This window comes from Atractosteus spatula, chromosome 25 (assembly GCF_055471065.1).
Source record: "Atractosteus spatula isolate fAtrSpa1 chromosome 25, fAtrSpa1.hap1, whole genome shotgun sequence".
Lineage (NCBI taxonomy): Eukaryota > Metazoa > Chordata > Actinopteri > Semionotiformes > Lepisosteidae > Atractosteus > Atractosteus spatula.
This window is the reverse complement of record NC_142730.1, coordinates 1,739,470-1,755,539: the sequence shown is the minus strand read 5'-3', so window position 1 is coordinate 1,755,539 and position 16,070 is coordinate 1,739,470. Positions and strand designations below refer to the sequence as shown.

The 16,070-nt window shown below is 48.9% G+C and overlaps 1 protein-coding gene across 13 annotated transcripts in view; it reads right to left on the bottom strand.

Annotated features, from left to right (window-relative positions):
* Positions 1–328: 328 nt before the first annotated feature.
* arhgef1 (Rho guanine nucleotide exchange factor 1) overlaps positions 329–16,070 on the bottom strand; it is a 34,857-nt gene continuing 19,115 nt past the window's right edge. For 2 of the 13 annotated variants that reach the window (XM_088905322.1, XM_088905329.1), the window contains 18 exons: positions 13,632–13,817; positions 13,031–13,215; positions 12,748–12,894; positions 12,093–12,175; positions 11,668–11,793; positions 11,287–11,401; positions 10,185–10,285; positions 8,644–8,718; positions 8,456–8,531; positions 7,914–8,081; positions 7,367–7,454; positions 6,987–7,109; positions 5,896–5,969; positions 5,571–5,705; positions 5,189–5,365; positions 4,938–5,104; positions 4,077–4,179; positions 329–3,923 (listed from right to left, as the gene is read on the bottom strand). In XM_088905322.1, the coding sequence (XP_088761448.1) occupies positions 4,105–4,179; positions 4,938–5,104; positions 5,189–5,365; positions 5,571–5,705; positions 5,896–5,969; positions 6,987–7,109; positions 7,367–7,454; positions 7,914–8,081; positions 8,456–8,531; positions 8,644–8,718; positions 10,185–10,285; positions 11,287–11,401; positions 11,668–11,793; positions 12,093–12,175; positions 12,748–12,894; positions 13,031–13,215; positions 13,632–13,817 (2,101 nt within the window). In that variant the 3' untranslated portion in view covers positions 329–3,923; positions 4,077–4,104. Of the gene's footprint in view, positions 3,924–4,076; positions 4,180–4,937; positions 5,366–5,570; positions 5,706–5,895; positions 5,970–6,986; positions 7,110–7,366; positions 7,455–7,913; positions 8,082–8,455; positions 8,532–8,643; positions 8,719–10,184; positions 10,286–11,286; positions 11,402–11,667; positions 11,794–12,092; positions 12,176–12,747; positions 12,895–13,030; positions 13,216–13,631; positions 13,818–16,070 lie in introns of all 13 variants that reach the window. The other 11 variants (XM_088905330.1, XM_088905332.1, XM_088905331.1 and 8 more) reach the window with 9 other exon arrangements.

Here is a 16,070-nt window from a genome sequence, read left to right as displayed (position 1 = left end):
CCTCTTTGCCTCTTCCTCCTCTCTCCTCTCCTTTTTCTTTCTCCCCTCTCCTCTCCCCCCTCCCCCTCCTTGCGTCAGGAAGGGTGGGCTCTGTGCCCGCCTGTGACCGTCTGCACACAGGAACCCTGCTCTGGCACCCAGCTACACACTGCTGCACCCCGACACAGCCCAGACACACACACACACACACCAACACAGCCCAGCCTTCTCACCACACACACAATAACACACTCACAAACACATACTAACACAGCCCAGACTTCTCATACTTACACAGACACACAGACACACACCCTCACACACAAAGACACACAGAGCACCACATACACAGTGTTGAAACATTTCTGCGTTTATTATAAAACTGTAACAGGATTACAGCGTACCTCTGTCCTCAGTACACATACAAGAGTGCGCTCCAAAGCGATCACACAGTACAGCCTGCAGCCCAGGACTGCTCTCTCGCTCTCTATATATCTCTTTGTATACATACAGGAAATGCATAGATCCGGAGAGCAGAAAGACCTGCAGTTTCACACCTCTGAGATGCAACTCCTAAAAATGAATCATTAAAAGCCTAAGATGCATTATAAAAACAATGGCTGGAACCCGGGCATTTTCGCACAGAAAGCCCAGGGTTCGAGAAGCAGAGAAAAACAGCAGGAAGGTGGAAGAGCAGTGTGTGTGTGGGGGGGCTGAGTTTGTGCCAGTCACAGACACCCAACAGACAGACACCCAACAGACACCCACAGCAAGCAGATCCACAGAGAGCCCGTGTACAGAACTGGGTTTTGTTTTTCTCCTTCTTAAAGAAACGTTAAAAGACGTGTAGAAATGAGCTACGCTGTTAAGAGTGACACACAGGAGAGAGGACGCAGAGCAGAACCGCCATCACTGCTCCTCCCTGTCGACACGTCTCTGGAGGCCAGGCAGGATCCACCAACCGCAGAGACAGAAACCGTTACAGGAGAGCTGTCTGCTCTGATCCGCTTCAAGAGCTCTGAACCGGTTTTACAGGCTTGAGCGAAGACAGCTCTGCTCCGTCAGTGTCAGTGAGTCACTAATCCAGCTCCCAGTCCAGTCAGTCCAGTCCAGCCTGGAGAGTCTCAGACTGCTCTGTCAGTGTCAGTGAGTCTGATTATAATCCCAGTGAATCACTAATCCAGCTCCCAGTCCAGTCAGTCCAGTCCAGCCTGGAGAGTCTCAGACTGCTCTGTCAGTGTCAGTGAGTCTGATTATAATCCCAGTGAATCACTAATCCAGCTCCCAGTCCAGTCAGTCCAGTCCAGCCTGGAGAGTCTCAGACTTTATTTAAATGTAAAAATGTATTAAGTTCCAAACTGGTCAAGAATTGATGGAGAGAGAAACACACACAAAAACACTGCTAAAAGTTAATATATAAAATGCATCATAGTTCAATTTACATGGAACATTTTTTGGCAGTTGAAATAATAATTAAAAAAGAACAAAATGGAAGAAAAAAATATAATTTTGGTCCCGTTTTCACCTTTGGAGTTTTAAGTAAATATTTACTAAAAGGAAAGACATCCATAATAACGATAATGTCCTGAATAATGCATCAGCAGAAAATATATATACCATTATACCATAATACCATAATACAAAATAGCACTACTACTTAAAAACAGCGATAAAAACCAGTCCATGAAAAACATGAGAAAAACCAGTCCTGCCTGTGATGGGGACAATACCGCAGTCAGGCCCCGTGACACATCACAGACAGCATGACGGGACGGTACCGCAGTCAGGCCCCGTGACACATCACACACAGCATGACGGGACGGTACCGCAGTCAGGCCCCGTGACACAGCACACACAGCATGACGGGACGGTACCGCAGTCAGGCCCCGTCACACAGCACACACAGCATGACGGGACGGTACCGCAGTCAGGCCCCGTCACACAGCAGGACAGTACAGCAGTCCAGTCCTGTGACACAGCGAGTGCAGTCAGTCGGGTCGATACAGTCTGCTGTGTCAGGCCCACGGTGTGTGTCATCTCGTCTGCAGTGTGAGTGCTCCAGGTCCAGGGAGAGTCAAGAGGAGCAACAGGCCACCTGCAGAGCTACCACATCCTTCTCACTGCTCGTCTCCATTTCTCTGTCTTTCTGCCCCTCTAGCCATCCGGCTCTTTCTCTTATCTGGTCTTCCTATCCACCTGTCCTGCATGCGTCTCTCACTCCTCTGCTACCTCCAGCTCACACCCTCTCTCACTGTCTGTGCTCCCCTCTAACTCCAGCTACAAGCACTGCCCCTGTCCTGCAGCCACACTAATACGGCAGCCAACATCAGCAATAATAACCATGGTGACCGCAGGCCAGGCCTGAGGCTCCTCCCCCTCCCTTGACAAAGAGCCCCATGCATCACGGGGTGCCACGCCCCCCCGCCCGTATGGACACGCCCCCCAGTACTGGCACTCATTCTCCTCAGATAGCAACACAGGCTGCAGTCACACACTAAAAAGGAAACTGGAATAAATAAAATAACACTACCATTGAAGAAAAAAAACTGTTTTTGGCTGATTTTAAAAAATAATATTTCCCATTATATATAGAGGTCCATCACTGACTCTAGTCAATCAGAAAGGTTCCCAAATCTCATGCAGAAAACATTACAAGGTGAGTTTGTTTTGGCCATGTTAGATTTTGGAAATAGCCTGACTTTAAGAGTCTTATCTGTAACACTGACACAGATCACAGTGAGACTGGGGCTCCTTTAAAGCTCTCTGCTCCAGACTGTGGGGAGATGAGTATCCTGACTCTATAAGGGCTGTGTCTCTACCTGTAACACTGACACAGATCACAGGGAGACTGGGGCTCCTTTAAAGCTCTCTGCTCCAGACTGCAGGGAGATGAGTATCCTGACTCTATAAGGGCTGTGTCTCTACCTGTAACACTGACACAGATCACAGTGAGACTGGGGCTCCTTTAAAGCTCTCTGCTCCAGACTGCAGGGAGATGAGTATCCTGACTCTATAAGGGCTGTGTCTCTACCTGTAACACTGACACAGGTCACAGGGAGACTGGGGCTCCTTTAAAGCTCTCTGCTCCAGACTGCAGGGAGATGAGTATCCTGACTCTATAAGGGCTGTGTCTCTACCTGTAACACTGACACAGGTCACAGTGAGACTGGGGCTCCTTTAAAGCTCTCTGCCCTGCTCTGACTAGTGCAGGAAATGGATATTTCATTATCGATAAAATGTCCACTGTTCAATTATCTCACTGTTCCAGCATTTGAACCAGGAAAGAGTGGGAAGAAGAGCCTGTGGTGCTGAAAGGTCTGTTATGATTGTGTCATAAGATACAATCAAGGGAGACATGTGAAGTAAAAACTTGCCTTACATGTGGTAAGGTCTGACATGAACTAGCTAAACATGTTAAAATTCTAAAACACATCGTTCTGCATTCCATACACAGAACAGAAATACAGAGAGATTGTACTGTTTTTCACCGGTTTCAGCGGAAGATTTCACAAAAATCCTTAATCCTTTAATCCTCCATGTTTGTTGGCATTAACCCGATTAACACGCGAGAACGCCTATGATCCCTGGTCTCTCGATCCAGAAAACCCTTCCCAACGATAATGTAATAAGCATTTCCTGCCACCGCAGTGGACACGCCCACTCGCACACAGCACTTTCTCTTTATTGGTCACAGGACTCGTCTTGCACCAACCCCTGTCAATGCCCCGCCCCTTCCCCCCCTCCCAGCAAAGCCCTGGGTTTGACTGGCTCTGGCCACTCCCAATCTTCACAGAGTGGGAGGCCAGGCAGAGAAGCAGAATATTGAAAAGTCTACCCAGAAAGGATGAGTAGAGGGACATAAACTAGCCAGCAGAGTCCAGGCATCACTAATCCATCCCCAACCGTAAATCCCCATCAGACAGTCCAGCAACAACAGTGATCTACTGAGAGACAAGGGAGAGGGAGAGAGAAGAAGCCAAAATATTACTGTGATGCTGTCGCCACCCAACTGAACTTTTAGCACACTCATACTCATTATTAATGCTAATAAATCAATTCAGTGATCACTGCTCAGTACAAATGCTCTGTCAGTTCACCTTTGGGTCCAGCAGGGGGCACTGTGGTCTAGGAGAGACTCTGCTGTGAGAAAAAGGCTTTGGACAGACACTTGTGCAGCTTGTGATACTCCTCCTCCAGACCCTGGGAGAGAGAAAGGAAGAGGAAGGGAGCAGGGAGCAGGGATTAGAGAGGGTTTGGAAGAGTTCAATAAATTCATAAAGCCAATTCTGAGGGCTGCCTCTAGAGTTCATCCAGGGCTTGTATCGATTTCCTCTAGGATCTGTATTGATCTCTCAGTGTTAGGAGTGTCTCTAGGGTCTGTATTGATCTCTCAGTGTTAGGAGTGTCTCTAGGGTCTGTATTGATCTCTCAGTGTTAGGAGTGTCTCTAGGGTCTGCACTGACCTCTCAGTGTTAGGAGTGTCTCTAGGGTCTGCACTGACCTCTCAGTGTTAGGGGTGTCTCTAGGGTCTGTATTGATCTCTCAGTGTTAGGGGTGTCTCTAGGGTCTGTATTGACCTCTCAGTGTTAGGAGTGTCTCTAGGGTCTGCACTGACCTCTCAGTGTTAGGAGTGTCTCTAGGGTCTGTATTGATCTCTCAGTGTTAGGGGTGTCTCTAGGGTCTGTATTGATCTCTCAGGGTCTGTATTGATCTCTCAGTGTTAGGGGTCTCTAGGGTCTGTATTGATCTCTCAGTGTTAGGAGTGTCTCTAGGGTCTGCACTGACCTCTCAGTGTTAGGAGTGTCTCTAGGGTCTGTATTGATCTCTCAGTGTTAGGAGTGTCTCTAGGGTCTGTATTGATCTCTCAGTGTTAGGGGTGTCTCTAGGGTCTGTACTGACCTCTCAGTGTTAGGAGTGCCTCTAGGGTCCATACTAGAGACCCTCAGTCATTCTCTCACCTGCAGCTGTCGCAGCTTTTCCTCCAATAACTTCAAGCTGCGCTCCACCGTGGTCACCTGATCATGTGACAGGAGCAGCGGGGCACTGATGCCACACTCCTCCTGACCCGGCCCGCTGTCGTCCTCGCCTGCCGGCTCTGCTCGTCCCTCTGTGGCAGTGCCCTCTTCTGAACACAGAGAACTGTAATCACTCCCTGGCTGAGCCACTGACACCTTGTTACAGTGTGTTTGCTCAGTGACCAGGAACACACCTGGAGACTGGCGGCTGTCAGTGTCGCAATGCTCATCTCCTGCCCCTCCACTCTGGTCACTAGGCTCCTCCCCCTCTGGCCCAAGACTGGGGGGATTCTCAGACACAGGTGAGGTTTCTGACTGGGGCTCTTCTGACAGGCTGATGCTACGCACAAGCATCCGCTTAAGAGAGTGAACTGAGAGAGAGAGAGAGAGATCAATACAGACACACTGACTGGACACTCCAGTACATTAACACTGCACTGAGAGAGAGAGGGGTTAATACTGACACACTGACTGGACACTCCAGTACGTTAACACTGCACTGAGAGAGAGGAGGACAGAGTGATACACAGTAAGGAGTCTACAGAACCAAAGAATGACGAATCAGAGCTCTTCTACCTTCATCCAGAGCCCCATTGGCTAACTTCTCCTCGGAGGCTTGTCCTAGAGTGATGGGATCAATGCCATTGGCTGCGAGAAGAGATGCCCACGAGGCCCCACCCCTCCCGTCCAGCAGGCTGTCCTTGTCTCTGTCTGGAAGGAAAAAAGCAACTAGCTAAGATCTCAGCTGACTCTCACCGAAAGTGAAAATGCGAACACTACTTTACCAGTGTGGCTCAGAACACGTTGATTTCCAATGAAATTCCTCCTCCTCCCTCCCTCTTCCCTTCCTCCTATCTCCCTCTCCCACTCTCTCATCCCCCTCTCCCACTCCCTCCCTCACCGGTGCTGCTCAGGTGCGGATCCTTCAGTGAGATCGCTCCGTTGTCCGTGGGGCTGAGGGGAGACGGGATATGGCTTTAGAGAGGAAGAGGAGGGGTGAAGATTAGTGAAGACAGCAATGCACGGTCAGCAAGTGTTAAAGGATCTATATCAGCACGTGAGCATCTCAGTGTTAGTGATATAATACTGGGATTGTTTCCAGTAACAGTATCAGTATTAGCACAGTCTCAGCAGGACCACAAGCACTATCAGTTCAGTATCGGTGTTAGAAATCGTCTTGCCGTCAGCATCAGTGTCAGAGCTGCAATCAGAAACAGCAGCAGGAACAAAAAATATTGGTATCGGTAAGTAACAGTGTCACGGTATTGGTATCGGTAACATAAACCTTATTAGTATGAGAAACAGAATGAGTATCAGAGTCAGAGTCAGTGTTAGTAACAGAATCAGAGTAACAGAATGAGTGTCAGTATCAGAATCAGAGTAACAGAATGAGTGTCAGAGTCAGAGTCAGAAACAGAATGAGTATCAGAATCAGAGTAACAGAATGAGTATCAGAGTCAGAGTCAGAAACAGAATGCGTATCAGTCAGAGTCAGAAACAGAATGCGTATCAGTCAGAGTCAGTGTTAGTAACCGAATCAGAGTAACAGAATGTGTGTCAGTATCAGAATCAGAGTAACAGAATCAGTGTCAGTATCAGAATCAGAGTAACAGAATGAGTATCAGAGTCAGAGTCAGAAATAGAATGAGTATCAGAGTCAGAAACAGAATGAGTATCAGAGTCAGTGTTAGTAACAGAATCAGAGTAATAGAATCAGTGTCAGTATCAGAGTAAGTAACAGAATGTGTGTCAGTATCAGAGTCAGTAACAGAATGTGTGTCAGTATCAGAGTCAGAAACAGAATGAGTATCAGAGTCAGAGTCAGAAACAGAATGAGTATCAGAGTCAGAGTCAGAAACAGAATGAGTATCAGAGTCAGAGTCAGTGTTAGTAACAGAATCAGAGTAATAGAATCAGTGTCAGTATCAGAGTCAGTATCAGAATGAGTGTCAGAGTCAGAGTCAGAGTCAAAAACACCACATTAGCTCTCACAGGGTGGGGCTCTGTGGGATGTTTCCAGGGGGCACATAACTCCCGAATCTCTTCCTCTCCACAGGGGCGACCACAGCTGCCTGCTTCTGATCAGCAGCTGCAGATGTAATCAGCTCTGTCCAGCTGAGGGAGAGAGACAGAGACTGATAAAGACACAGTGTGGCTCCTGTAGAGAGAGATACTGAAGACAACAGTGAAATAACAGAGCCCCACCCCCTCCCTGTCCCCCTGTCCCCCCTCCATCCATCTCCCCTCCCTGTCCCCCTGACCCCCCTCCATCCATCTCCCCTCCCTGTCCCCCTGTCCATCCCATCTGTCCCCTGGTCTCTCTGCAAGTGTCCGAGTGCACAGCCAGCCTGCCAGAGAGACCTGAATCTTACTTCTTCATCTCCGACACGGTCTGGGCCACCAGCTCATAGATCTGAGCCCCACTGTCCCAGGTGAAGATCACGTAGAAGGCCTTGCGGTCTGGGAAACGGAAAGCAGAGGATCAGAAGGGTCAGTCTCTCAGAGACTCAGCGTTCAGGTCAGTTCCACGGGTCAGTGATGAGGTCAAGGGGTCAGTGCGTCAGCGCTGGAGACGTCATCGGGAATGTGCCTCGTCACAGGTCAGCCCCAGTGGTCACACCTGGGGTCAGTACTAGATGTTCTGGGGAAGTTTTCACCTCTGTAAGAGGGGTCAGGAGTCACTGTCAAGGTCAGTACTAGTTCAACGCCCAGTATCAGGGTCAGCTAAGGGATTAGTTCTGGTCAGTGTTTGGTCAGTAGTAGGGTTGCTGGTGGTCAGTGTTGGGGACAGTAGTAGGGTTGTTGGTGGTCAGTGTTGGGGACAGTAGTGGGTTTTGTTGGTGGTCAGTGTTGGGGTTTACAGTTCAGGTTGTTAAGGTCAGGGTCAGGAGGGTTACTGGTCAGCCACAGGGTCCTCACCAGTAGCCACATCCCTGAGGAAGACAGAGCCCAGTTTGATGATGGGACTGAGCATCTGCTTCCCCTCCTGGACTCCAGTGGTGCTCTTGCTCTGACATTTCAGGACCATCTTGTCATCCTGCTTCTGCAGCAGCACCAGGATATCAGTGAGAAGCAGCGCCTGGACATCTGGAAACAGAGAGAGAGAGGGGTTAATACAGGCACACTGACTGGACACAAGAGTACATTAACACTGCACTGAGAGAGAGAGGGGTTAATACAGGCACAATGACTGGACACTCCAGTACATTAACACTGCACTGAGAGAGAGTGGGGTTAATACAGACACACTGACTGGACACTCCAGTACATTAACACTGCACTGAGAGAGAGAGGGGTTAATACAGACACACTGACTGGACACTCCAGTACATGAACACTGCACTGAGAGAGAGAGAGGGGTTAATACAGACACACTGACTGGACACTCCAGTACATGAACACTGCACTGAGAGAGAGAGGGGTTAATACAGACACACTGACTGGACGTTACGTATACTAACCTATGGCCTTCTCCTTTGTGACTCTCCAGGTCAGAGGTCCTTCAAAGATCATCCGTCGCTGGGTCAGATCAAGATTCTAAGCAAGAGTGGACACAGCAATGAAGACAGAAGTGTCTTCGACAAAACAGAAGAGCTACAACAAGAATTATACTGAAGACAAGCAACACCTCAGTCCTTTGCTCTCTTACCTTGAACTCTGCCATAAGTTCATTTGAGGGCTTCAGTCCCGACACATCTAACCTGCGCTGGTAATCCTTCAGACTCTGAGAAACACAAGCAATATCACCATGTGCTTGATGATGTTCAGCATCACCATCATTATCACGGTCATTATCATCATGATCACAACCATCTGGTATCACCATCAGGGCTGTAGAGTAACTGTAGAGACACTCAGTCCAGCTCATCTGTATCTTCACACTAACACTCCTTCATCATCATCAGAGCTGTAGAGTCACTGTAGAGACACTCAATCCAGCTCATCTGTATCTTCGCACTAACACTCCTTCATCATCATCAGAGCTGTAGAGTAACTGTAGGGACACTCAGTCCAGCTCATCTGTATCTTCACACTAACACTCCTTCATCATCATCAGAGCTGTACAGTCACTGTAAATACACTCAATCCAGCTCATCTGTATCTTCACACTAACACTCCTTCATCATCATCAGAGCTGTAGAGTAACTGTAAAGACACTCAGTCCAGCTCATCTGTATCTTCACACTAACACTCCTTCATCATCATCAGAGCTGTAGAGTGACTGTAGAGACACTCAGTCCAGCTCATCTGTATCTTCACACTAACACTCCTTCATCATCATCAGAGCTGTAGAGTAACTGTAGAGACACTCAGTCCAGCTCATCTGTATCTTCACACTAACACTCCATCATCATCAGAGCTGTAGAGTCACTGTAGAGACACTCAGTCCAGCTCATCTGTATCTTCACACTAACACTCCTTCATCATCATCAGAGCTGTAGAGTCACTGTAGAGACACTCAGTCCAGCTCATCTGTATCTTCACACTAACACTCCTTCATCATCATCAGAGCTATAGAGTAACTGTAGAGACACTCAGTCCAGCTCATCTGTATCTTCACACTAACACTCCTTCATCATCATCATCAGAGCTGTAGAGTAACTGTAGAGACACTCAGTCCAGCTCCTCTGTATCTTCACACTAACACTCCTTCATCATCATCAGAGCTGTAGAGTAACTGTAGAGACGCTCAGTCCAGCTCATCTGTATCTACACACTAACACTCCTTCATCATCATCAGAGCTGTAGAGTAACTGTAGAGACACTCAGTCCAGCTCCTCTGTATCTTCACACTAACACTCCTTCATCATCATCAGAGCTGTAGAGTAACTGTAGAGACACTCAGTCCAGCTCATCTGTATCTTCACACTAACACTCCTTCATCATCATCAGAGCTGTAGAGTCACTGTAGAGACACTCAGTCCAGCTCATCTGTATCTTCACACTAACACTCCTTCATCATCATCAGTGCTGTAGAGTAACTGTAGAGACACTCAGTCCAGCTCATCTGTATCTTCACACTAACACTCCTTCATCATCATCAGAGCTGTAGAGTCACTGTAGAGACACTCAGTCCAGCTCATCTGTATCTTCACACTAACACTCCTTCATCATCATCAGAGCTGTAACTTCATATTCTCTTCTAGTTCACATCACTTTCTTTGACTCAAACTTTTCCACTCTTCTTACCAGCAGGTTCTCCATGTTCTTCACTTCATCGTTGACATGATTCAGAATCTTTTTGCAGCAATCGGCTGCCTGCTGGATACGGTTTTTCTCTGCTTCATCATCTGTGAGAGAGAGGGGTTAATACAGACACACTGACTGGACACTCCAGTACATTAACACTGCACTGAGAGAGAGAGGGGTTAATACAGACACACTGACTGGACACTCCAGTACATTAACACTGCACTGAGAGAGAGGGGGGTTAATACAGACACACTGACTGGACACTCCAGTACATTAACACTGCACTGAGAGAGAGAGGGGTTAATACAGACACACTGACTGGACACTCCAGTACATGAACACTGCACTGAGAGAGAGAGGGGTTAATACAGACACACTGACTGGACACTCTAGTACATTAACACTGCACTGAGAGAGAGGGGTTAATACAGACACACTGACTGGACACTCCAGTACATTAACACTGCACTGAGAGAGAGGGGTTAATACAGACACACTGACTGGACACTCCAGTACATGAACACTGCACTGAGAGAGAGAGGGGTTAATACAGACACACTGACTGGACACTCTAGTACATTAACACTGCACTGAGAGAGAGGGGTTAATACAGACACACTGACTGGACACTCCAGTACATTAACACTGCACTGAGAGAGAGGGGTTAATACAGACACACTGACTGGACACTCCAGTACATGAACACTGCACTGAGAGAGAGAGGGGTTAATACAGACACACTGACTGGACACTCCAGTACATTAACACTGCACTGAGAGAGAGAGGGGTTAATACAGACACACTGACTGGACACTCCAGTACATGAACACTGCACTGAGAGAGAGAGGGGTTAATACAGACACACTGACTGGACACTCTAGTACATTAACACTGCACTGAGAGAGAGGGGTTAATACAGACACACTGACTGGACACTCCAGTACATTAACACTGCACTGAGAGAGAGGGGTTAATACAGACACACTGACTGGACACTCCAGTACATGAACACTGCACTGAGAGAGAGAGGGGTTAATACAGACACACTGACTGGACACTCCAGTACATGAACACTGCCCTGAGAGAGACGCAGACTGACCTGTGCTCTTGGCAATGTTCTCCAGCAGTAGGGGATACTTAGTCAGTCTCTGCATCTCAATGGGGATGATGTCCTTCAGCTGGAGACGTCGACACTGTGGTTTACTCTCTGCCTCCTGAGAGTCAGAAATAGACTGTTACCTGTGCTCAGGTGTGTCAGAGGGAGGGATACCTGTGCTCAGGTGCGTCAGGGAGGGATACCTGTGCTCAGGTGTGTCAGGGAGGATACCTGTGCTCAGGTGTGTCAGAGGGAGGGATACCTGTGCTCAGGTGTGTCAGAGGGAGGGATACCTGTGCTCAGGTGTGTCAGAGGGAGGATACCTGTGCTCAGGTGTGTCAGAGGGAGGATACCTGTGCTCAGGTGCGTCAGAGGGAGGCTCACCTGTATGAAAGTGTTGAACTTGGGGTCCTTCTTCTGCCGGCCCTTAATGAAGTCCAGAGCGTAAGACTGATGACTGCAGAACCGGGCCGAGAGCTTCTGGAACCACTCCCCCTCAGCTCCACTGAACTGTCAGGCCAAACGCAGGCCCGAGGAAAATGGGTTTAAATGAAGGTTTTCATCACTGGCATCACTGGCGACCGCTCTAGGAGCTGCCACCTCTAGTGGTGAAACTGTGCGAATGAGCTAGAGTGGGTCGTGGCAATTGTGAAGAACTTTCTTAAAGTTGACAAGTAATATTAGGGATTTTAATCAGTTCAAGTTAAACCAATCAACTGTGCCTCTGTGTTTTGACCTGTAAAATAACGATTCTTGAATTCGTCACAGCCTGTGCACACCCTGGAGGCAGAGTGCCGTGCGGCCCGTACCCGGCTCAGCAGGGTCTGCCCTATGGCCTTGACGATGAAGCTGCTCTCCTGCCGCAGCCTCTTCAGGCTCTCATAGAAGGAATCTGCAGGGGCAGAGAGAGAAGGTGAACTAGAGACACAGGACGGACCTCTGAAGACACAGAGTGCATGGACTGCTGTTGATGCAGGCAGCATAGAGTGAGGCCAGCTCAGGACACAAGAATACAAACATCGCAGGCTGCTACAGATAGTGGCCGCGAACACTTCTAGACATGTAGACAACAAAGACTCCACTACAGAATTGCATGTACTGTAGGCTCCAATAGAGACAGTAGACACAGAACAGAGATGTGTGCACTATACGCTCCTACATATACAGTGCAGACTCCAAAAGGGATTAGACTCCACTATAGACTCCTATGGAATAGAGTAGACTCCATATGCATATACTACTATATGGAGTCCTACTATAGAGTAGATATATGCCGTATAAACTGCTACAGAGATAATGCAGTCTCCAGTGCAGAGCACTACACACTGTCAACTTGTACATAAACAGTGAAGACTCTATTCTGCTATTCTATTGCAACAGTACAATTTGGATCACAGCTCTGATCACAACACTGCAGAGCCCGGAGTGGATCGGACTCCTGTCCAGGGGCCGAAGCTCACTCACAGTGCATCTCGATGATCTCGTCCAGGTTGGGGAAGATGGCCTCCAGCTCTGTCGTGGTCATGATGGACTCGCGCTCCATGGGCCGGGCGAAGACGTTCTGCAGCACGGTCAGCATGCGGACGTGGGCGTGCTCCGTCAGGAACAGCTCTGAGAGGGAGAGCCCAGGGCCGCTGAAAGACCGTGTCCATTGTTCTCCCTCTATCCCTTCCCGCCCCACCCTACCCTCTCTCCCACTTCCCCCTGCTGCCTCTCTGCCCCCTGTAGTTCTCCTTCCTTCTCTCACCATTGATGACCTCCTGCCTCTTGGTCTCCCTCTTGCTCAGGGTCTTCGATGTCTCCGGCGGGATGCACTCTCTCCAGTTGGGGGGGTCCTGCTCCAGCTCGGCTGTGCGGGGCTCGCACTCCTCCGCTGGCGCGCTGACAGGGCCCGGCTGGGGCTGGTCTGGTTGCACCGCAACGCTGTCCGAGCTATCCAAGGGCAGAGAGAAACTAACCTCACAGGCCTGTGTGTTTACCGGACACTATAATAGTTTATACATGGATCACAGTGACTATTCATGAACACTGACTGTGATCTTTTATACACGAAGAACCGTGACTATTACAGGACTGTGTCTTTACTGAACACTGACGGCAATATCTTATACATGAACCACAGTGACTATTACAGGACTGTGTCTTTACTGAACACTGACTGTAATATCTGATACATGAACAGAGTTATAGGTTTGTGTCTTTACTGAACACGGACTGTAACAGTTTACACATTAACACAGTTACAGGTTTGTGTCTTTACTGTAGAGTGTTTCTCTGTTCCTCTCCCTGCCCACTCTCTCCCCACCACTCCCTAGCGCTAGCTGTCCCTCCCTCGCGATGTGACATACGAGGCTGCATGTCTTTGGTTGGGGGGGTGGCTGGTGGCCGGAGAAGGGGGGCCGGTGGCCCTGCCGGCTGTCTGCAGATCCACGTCGCTGCGGGAGCGATTCTGCTTCGCCCGAGACGAGCCGCGATGGGACCGGCGGCGCTCCACACACAGGCTCTCGCTGCGGCCCAGCTTTATTCCTCCCACCCTGCAGGAGAGGGGGGGAGAGAGGGAGGGAGACAGACGGAGGAGGAGAGGCACAGCATGAGAAAGAGAGGAGGGTGGAACAGAGGGAGACGAGAGGAGAGAGAGGATGGGCAAGAGAGAGAGTGGAGAAGGGACGGGGGGGAGACGTGGAGAGATGAGGAAAGAAACAGAGGGAGAGAGGGATATGGCAGAATGAAGAGGGGTGGGAGAAGGAGGTGTAGATTGAGGGGAATTAGGGGAAGGACAGAGGGGAATGTACAACAGAATATGGAGCAGAAGAAGACAACGAGATGGCGAGAGAGACAGAGATACTAGGAGTTCCAGTAGCTGCTGCCCTATTGTACCTAGGCTGGGTCAGTCAAAAGAGAGCTAACATCACTCATGTCATGATTTGCAGGATCCTTCAGGGCTCTATATTTCAGCATACAGAGGAAATCCATCAACATCTACTGCTGTAGAAAGGATTAATGCCTTTACTGTATAATTGCATTGGCAATAATAAGATCCCATCTTCACTGGATGGTGGACATTATTACCAGTGAATGTGATGCTTTATTCATGAAGCACAGTGACTTTTACACTACTGGGTCTTTACTGAACACTCACTGTAATGTTTTTAACATGAATCAGAGTGACTATTACAGGACTGTTTCTTTACTGAACACTGACTAATATTTTATACAGGAAGCACAATAAATATTACAGGACTGTGTCTTTACTGAACACTAATATTTTATGCATGAAGCGCAGCGATGATTACAGGACTGTGGCTTTACTGAACGCTGACTGTAATGTTTTATACACGAAGCACAGCCATTATTACAGGACTGTATCATTACTGAATTCCGACTGCAATATGTTATATATGAAGCACAGTTACTGTTAGAGGACTATCTCATTACAGAACACAGTAATATTTCATAACCGCGAGCTCACTGTTGAATTCCGGAGAGCGATACTTAGCCATGCAGTGAGTGTGTGTAAGTGTGTGATTGTTAGTAGGTGAGTGTCAGTATGTGCCAGGCCCCAGGGATCAACAGCCGTCCACAGTCACCGGAAGACACCCACCTTGGTTTCTTCCTGTGAAAAACACACGAGCCCACGAGTTAATCACTGCGTGCCCCCAGTGAGCAGCGGTTCACAAGCACACAGCGCTGTGCGTACCCTCAGCGCCACTCCACGCAGTGAAGCAGCTGCACGGAAAGCAGGCTGGGACACGAGGACAGGCCGGCGAGCCGCGCAACGCAACAACGGAGATCAGCGCTACACAAGGACGCGACACGCACAACACAGGGGGGACAAACACAGATCGAGGCTGCCGACGAAGCTTTGCGTAGTGTAGTCCGTTCACAAACTCCCAGGCTGACCCAGGGGACATAAGCACAGGCCGTTAGATTCTGGCAAAAACTCCCGATTGTATAACCCTATATACTGTAGAGGCGTCTATTCATCTCGATCTGTAACTGTACACACACGTCTTCAAGTATGGACCGATATCTGTCTCTGCATATGCATACGCTTGCCCTGTGAGCTCCTGACAGTAGAGTACCAGTTGGTCCTGTCATCAGTGAGCTGGCGATACAGCAGCAACAGCGATGGCATCAGCCAAGTGCTGTTGCTGCAGTACTGACCAATGACATCGATGGGCGCAGAAAAGCCCAATCAGTTAGAAATTGTTTTTCTAACAAATCTGGACGAGCCGCTTATTTCTGTTCTGTTTTGGAAAAAGCAGGTGTGCGTTTTTCCTGTGGGAATGACCTCACACAGGGAAGAAAGGAGAAAAGCAAGCCACTCCATCCAGAGGAGCAGCATGTCTCTCACCGACAGCAGTCCCTGCACAAGACACCCAGCTGTCCTCCTGGTGTAACAGGACTGGACCTGAACCACCGGACCAGCTGTCCTCCTGGTCTAACAAGACTGGACCTGAACCACCGGACCAGCTGTCCTCCCGGTCTAACAAGACTGGACCTGAACCACCGGACCAGCTGTCCTCCCGGTCTAACAAGACTGGACCTGAACCACTGGACCAGCTGTCCTCCCAGTCTAACAAGACTGGACCTGAACCACTGGACCAGCTGTCCTCCTCATCTAACAGGACTGCATATTAACTGAACACGGGCATGTTAGCCACACAAACTGGTAAGACATACAGCATATACAGTATTTGTGAAGTGCTAAATGCAGTACTTTGAAGAAGCGTATTGGATGTTGTGGGCCAGTATCTAAGTACATAGTGATCTAAGCTCCTACTAAC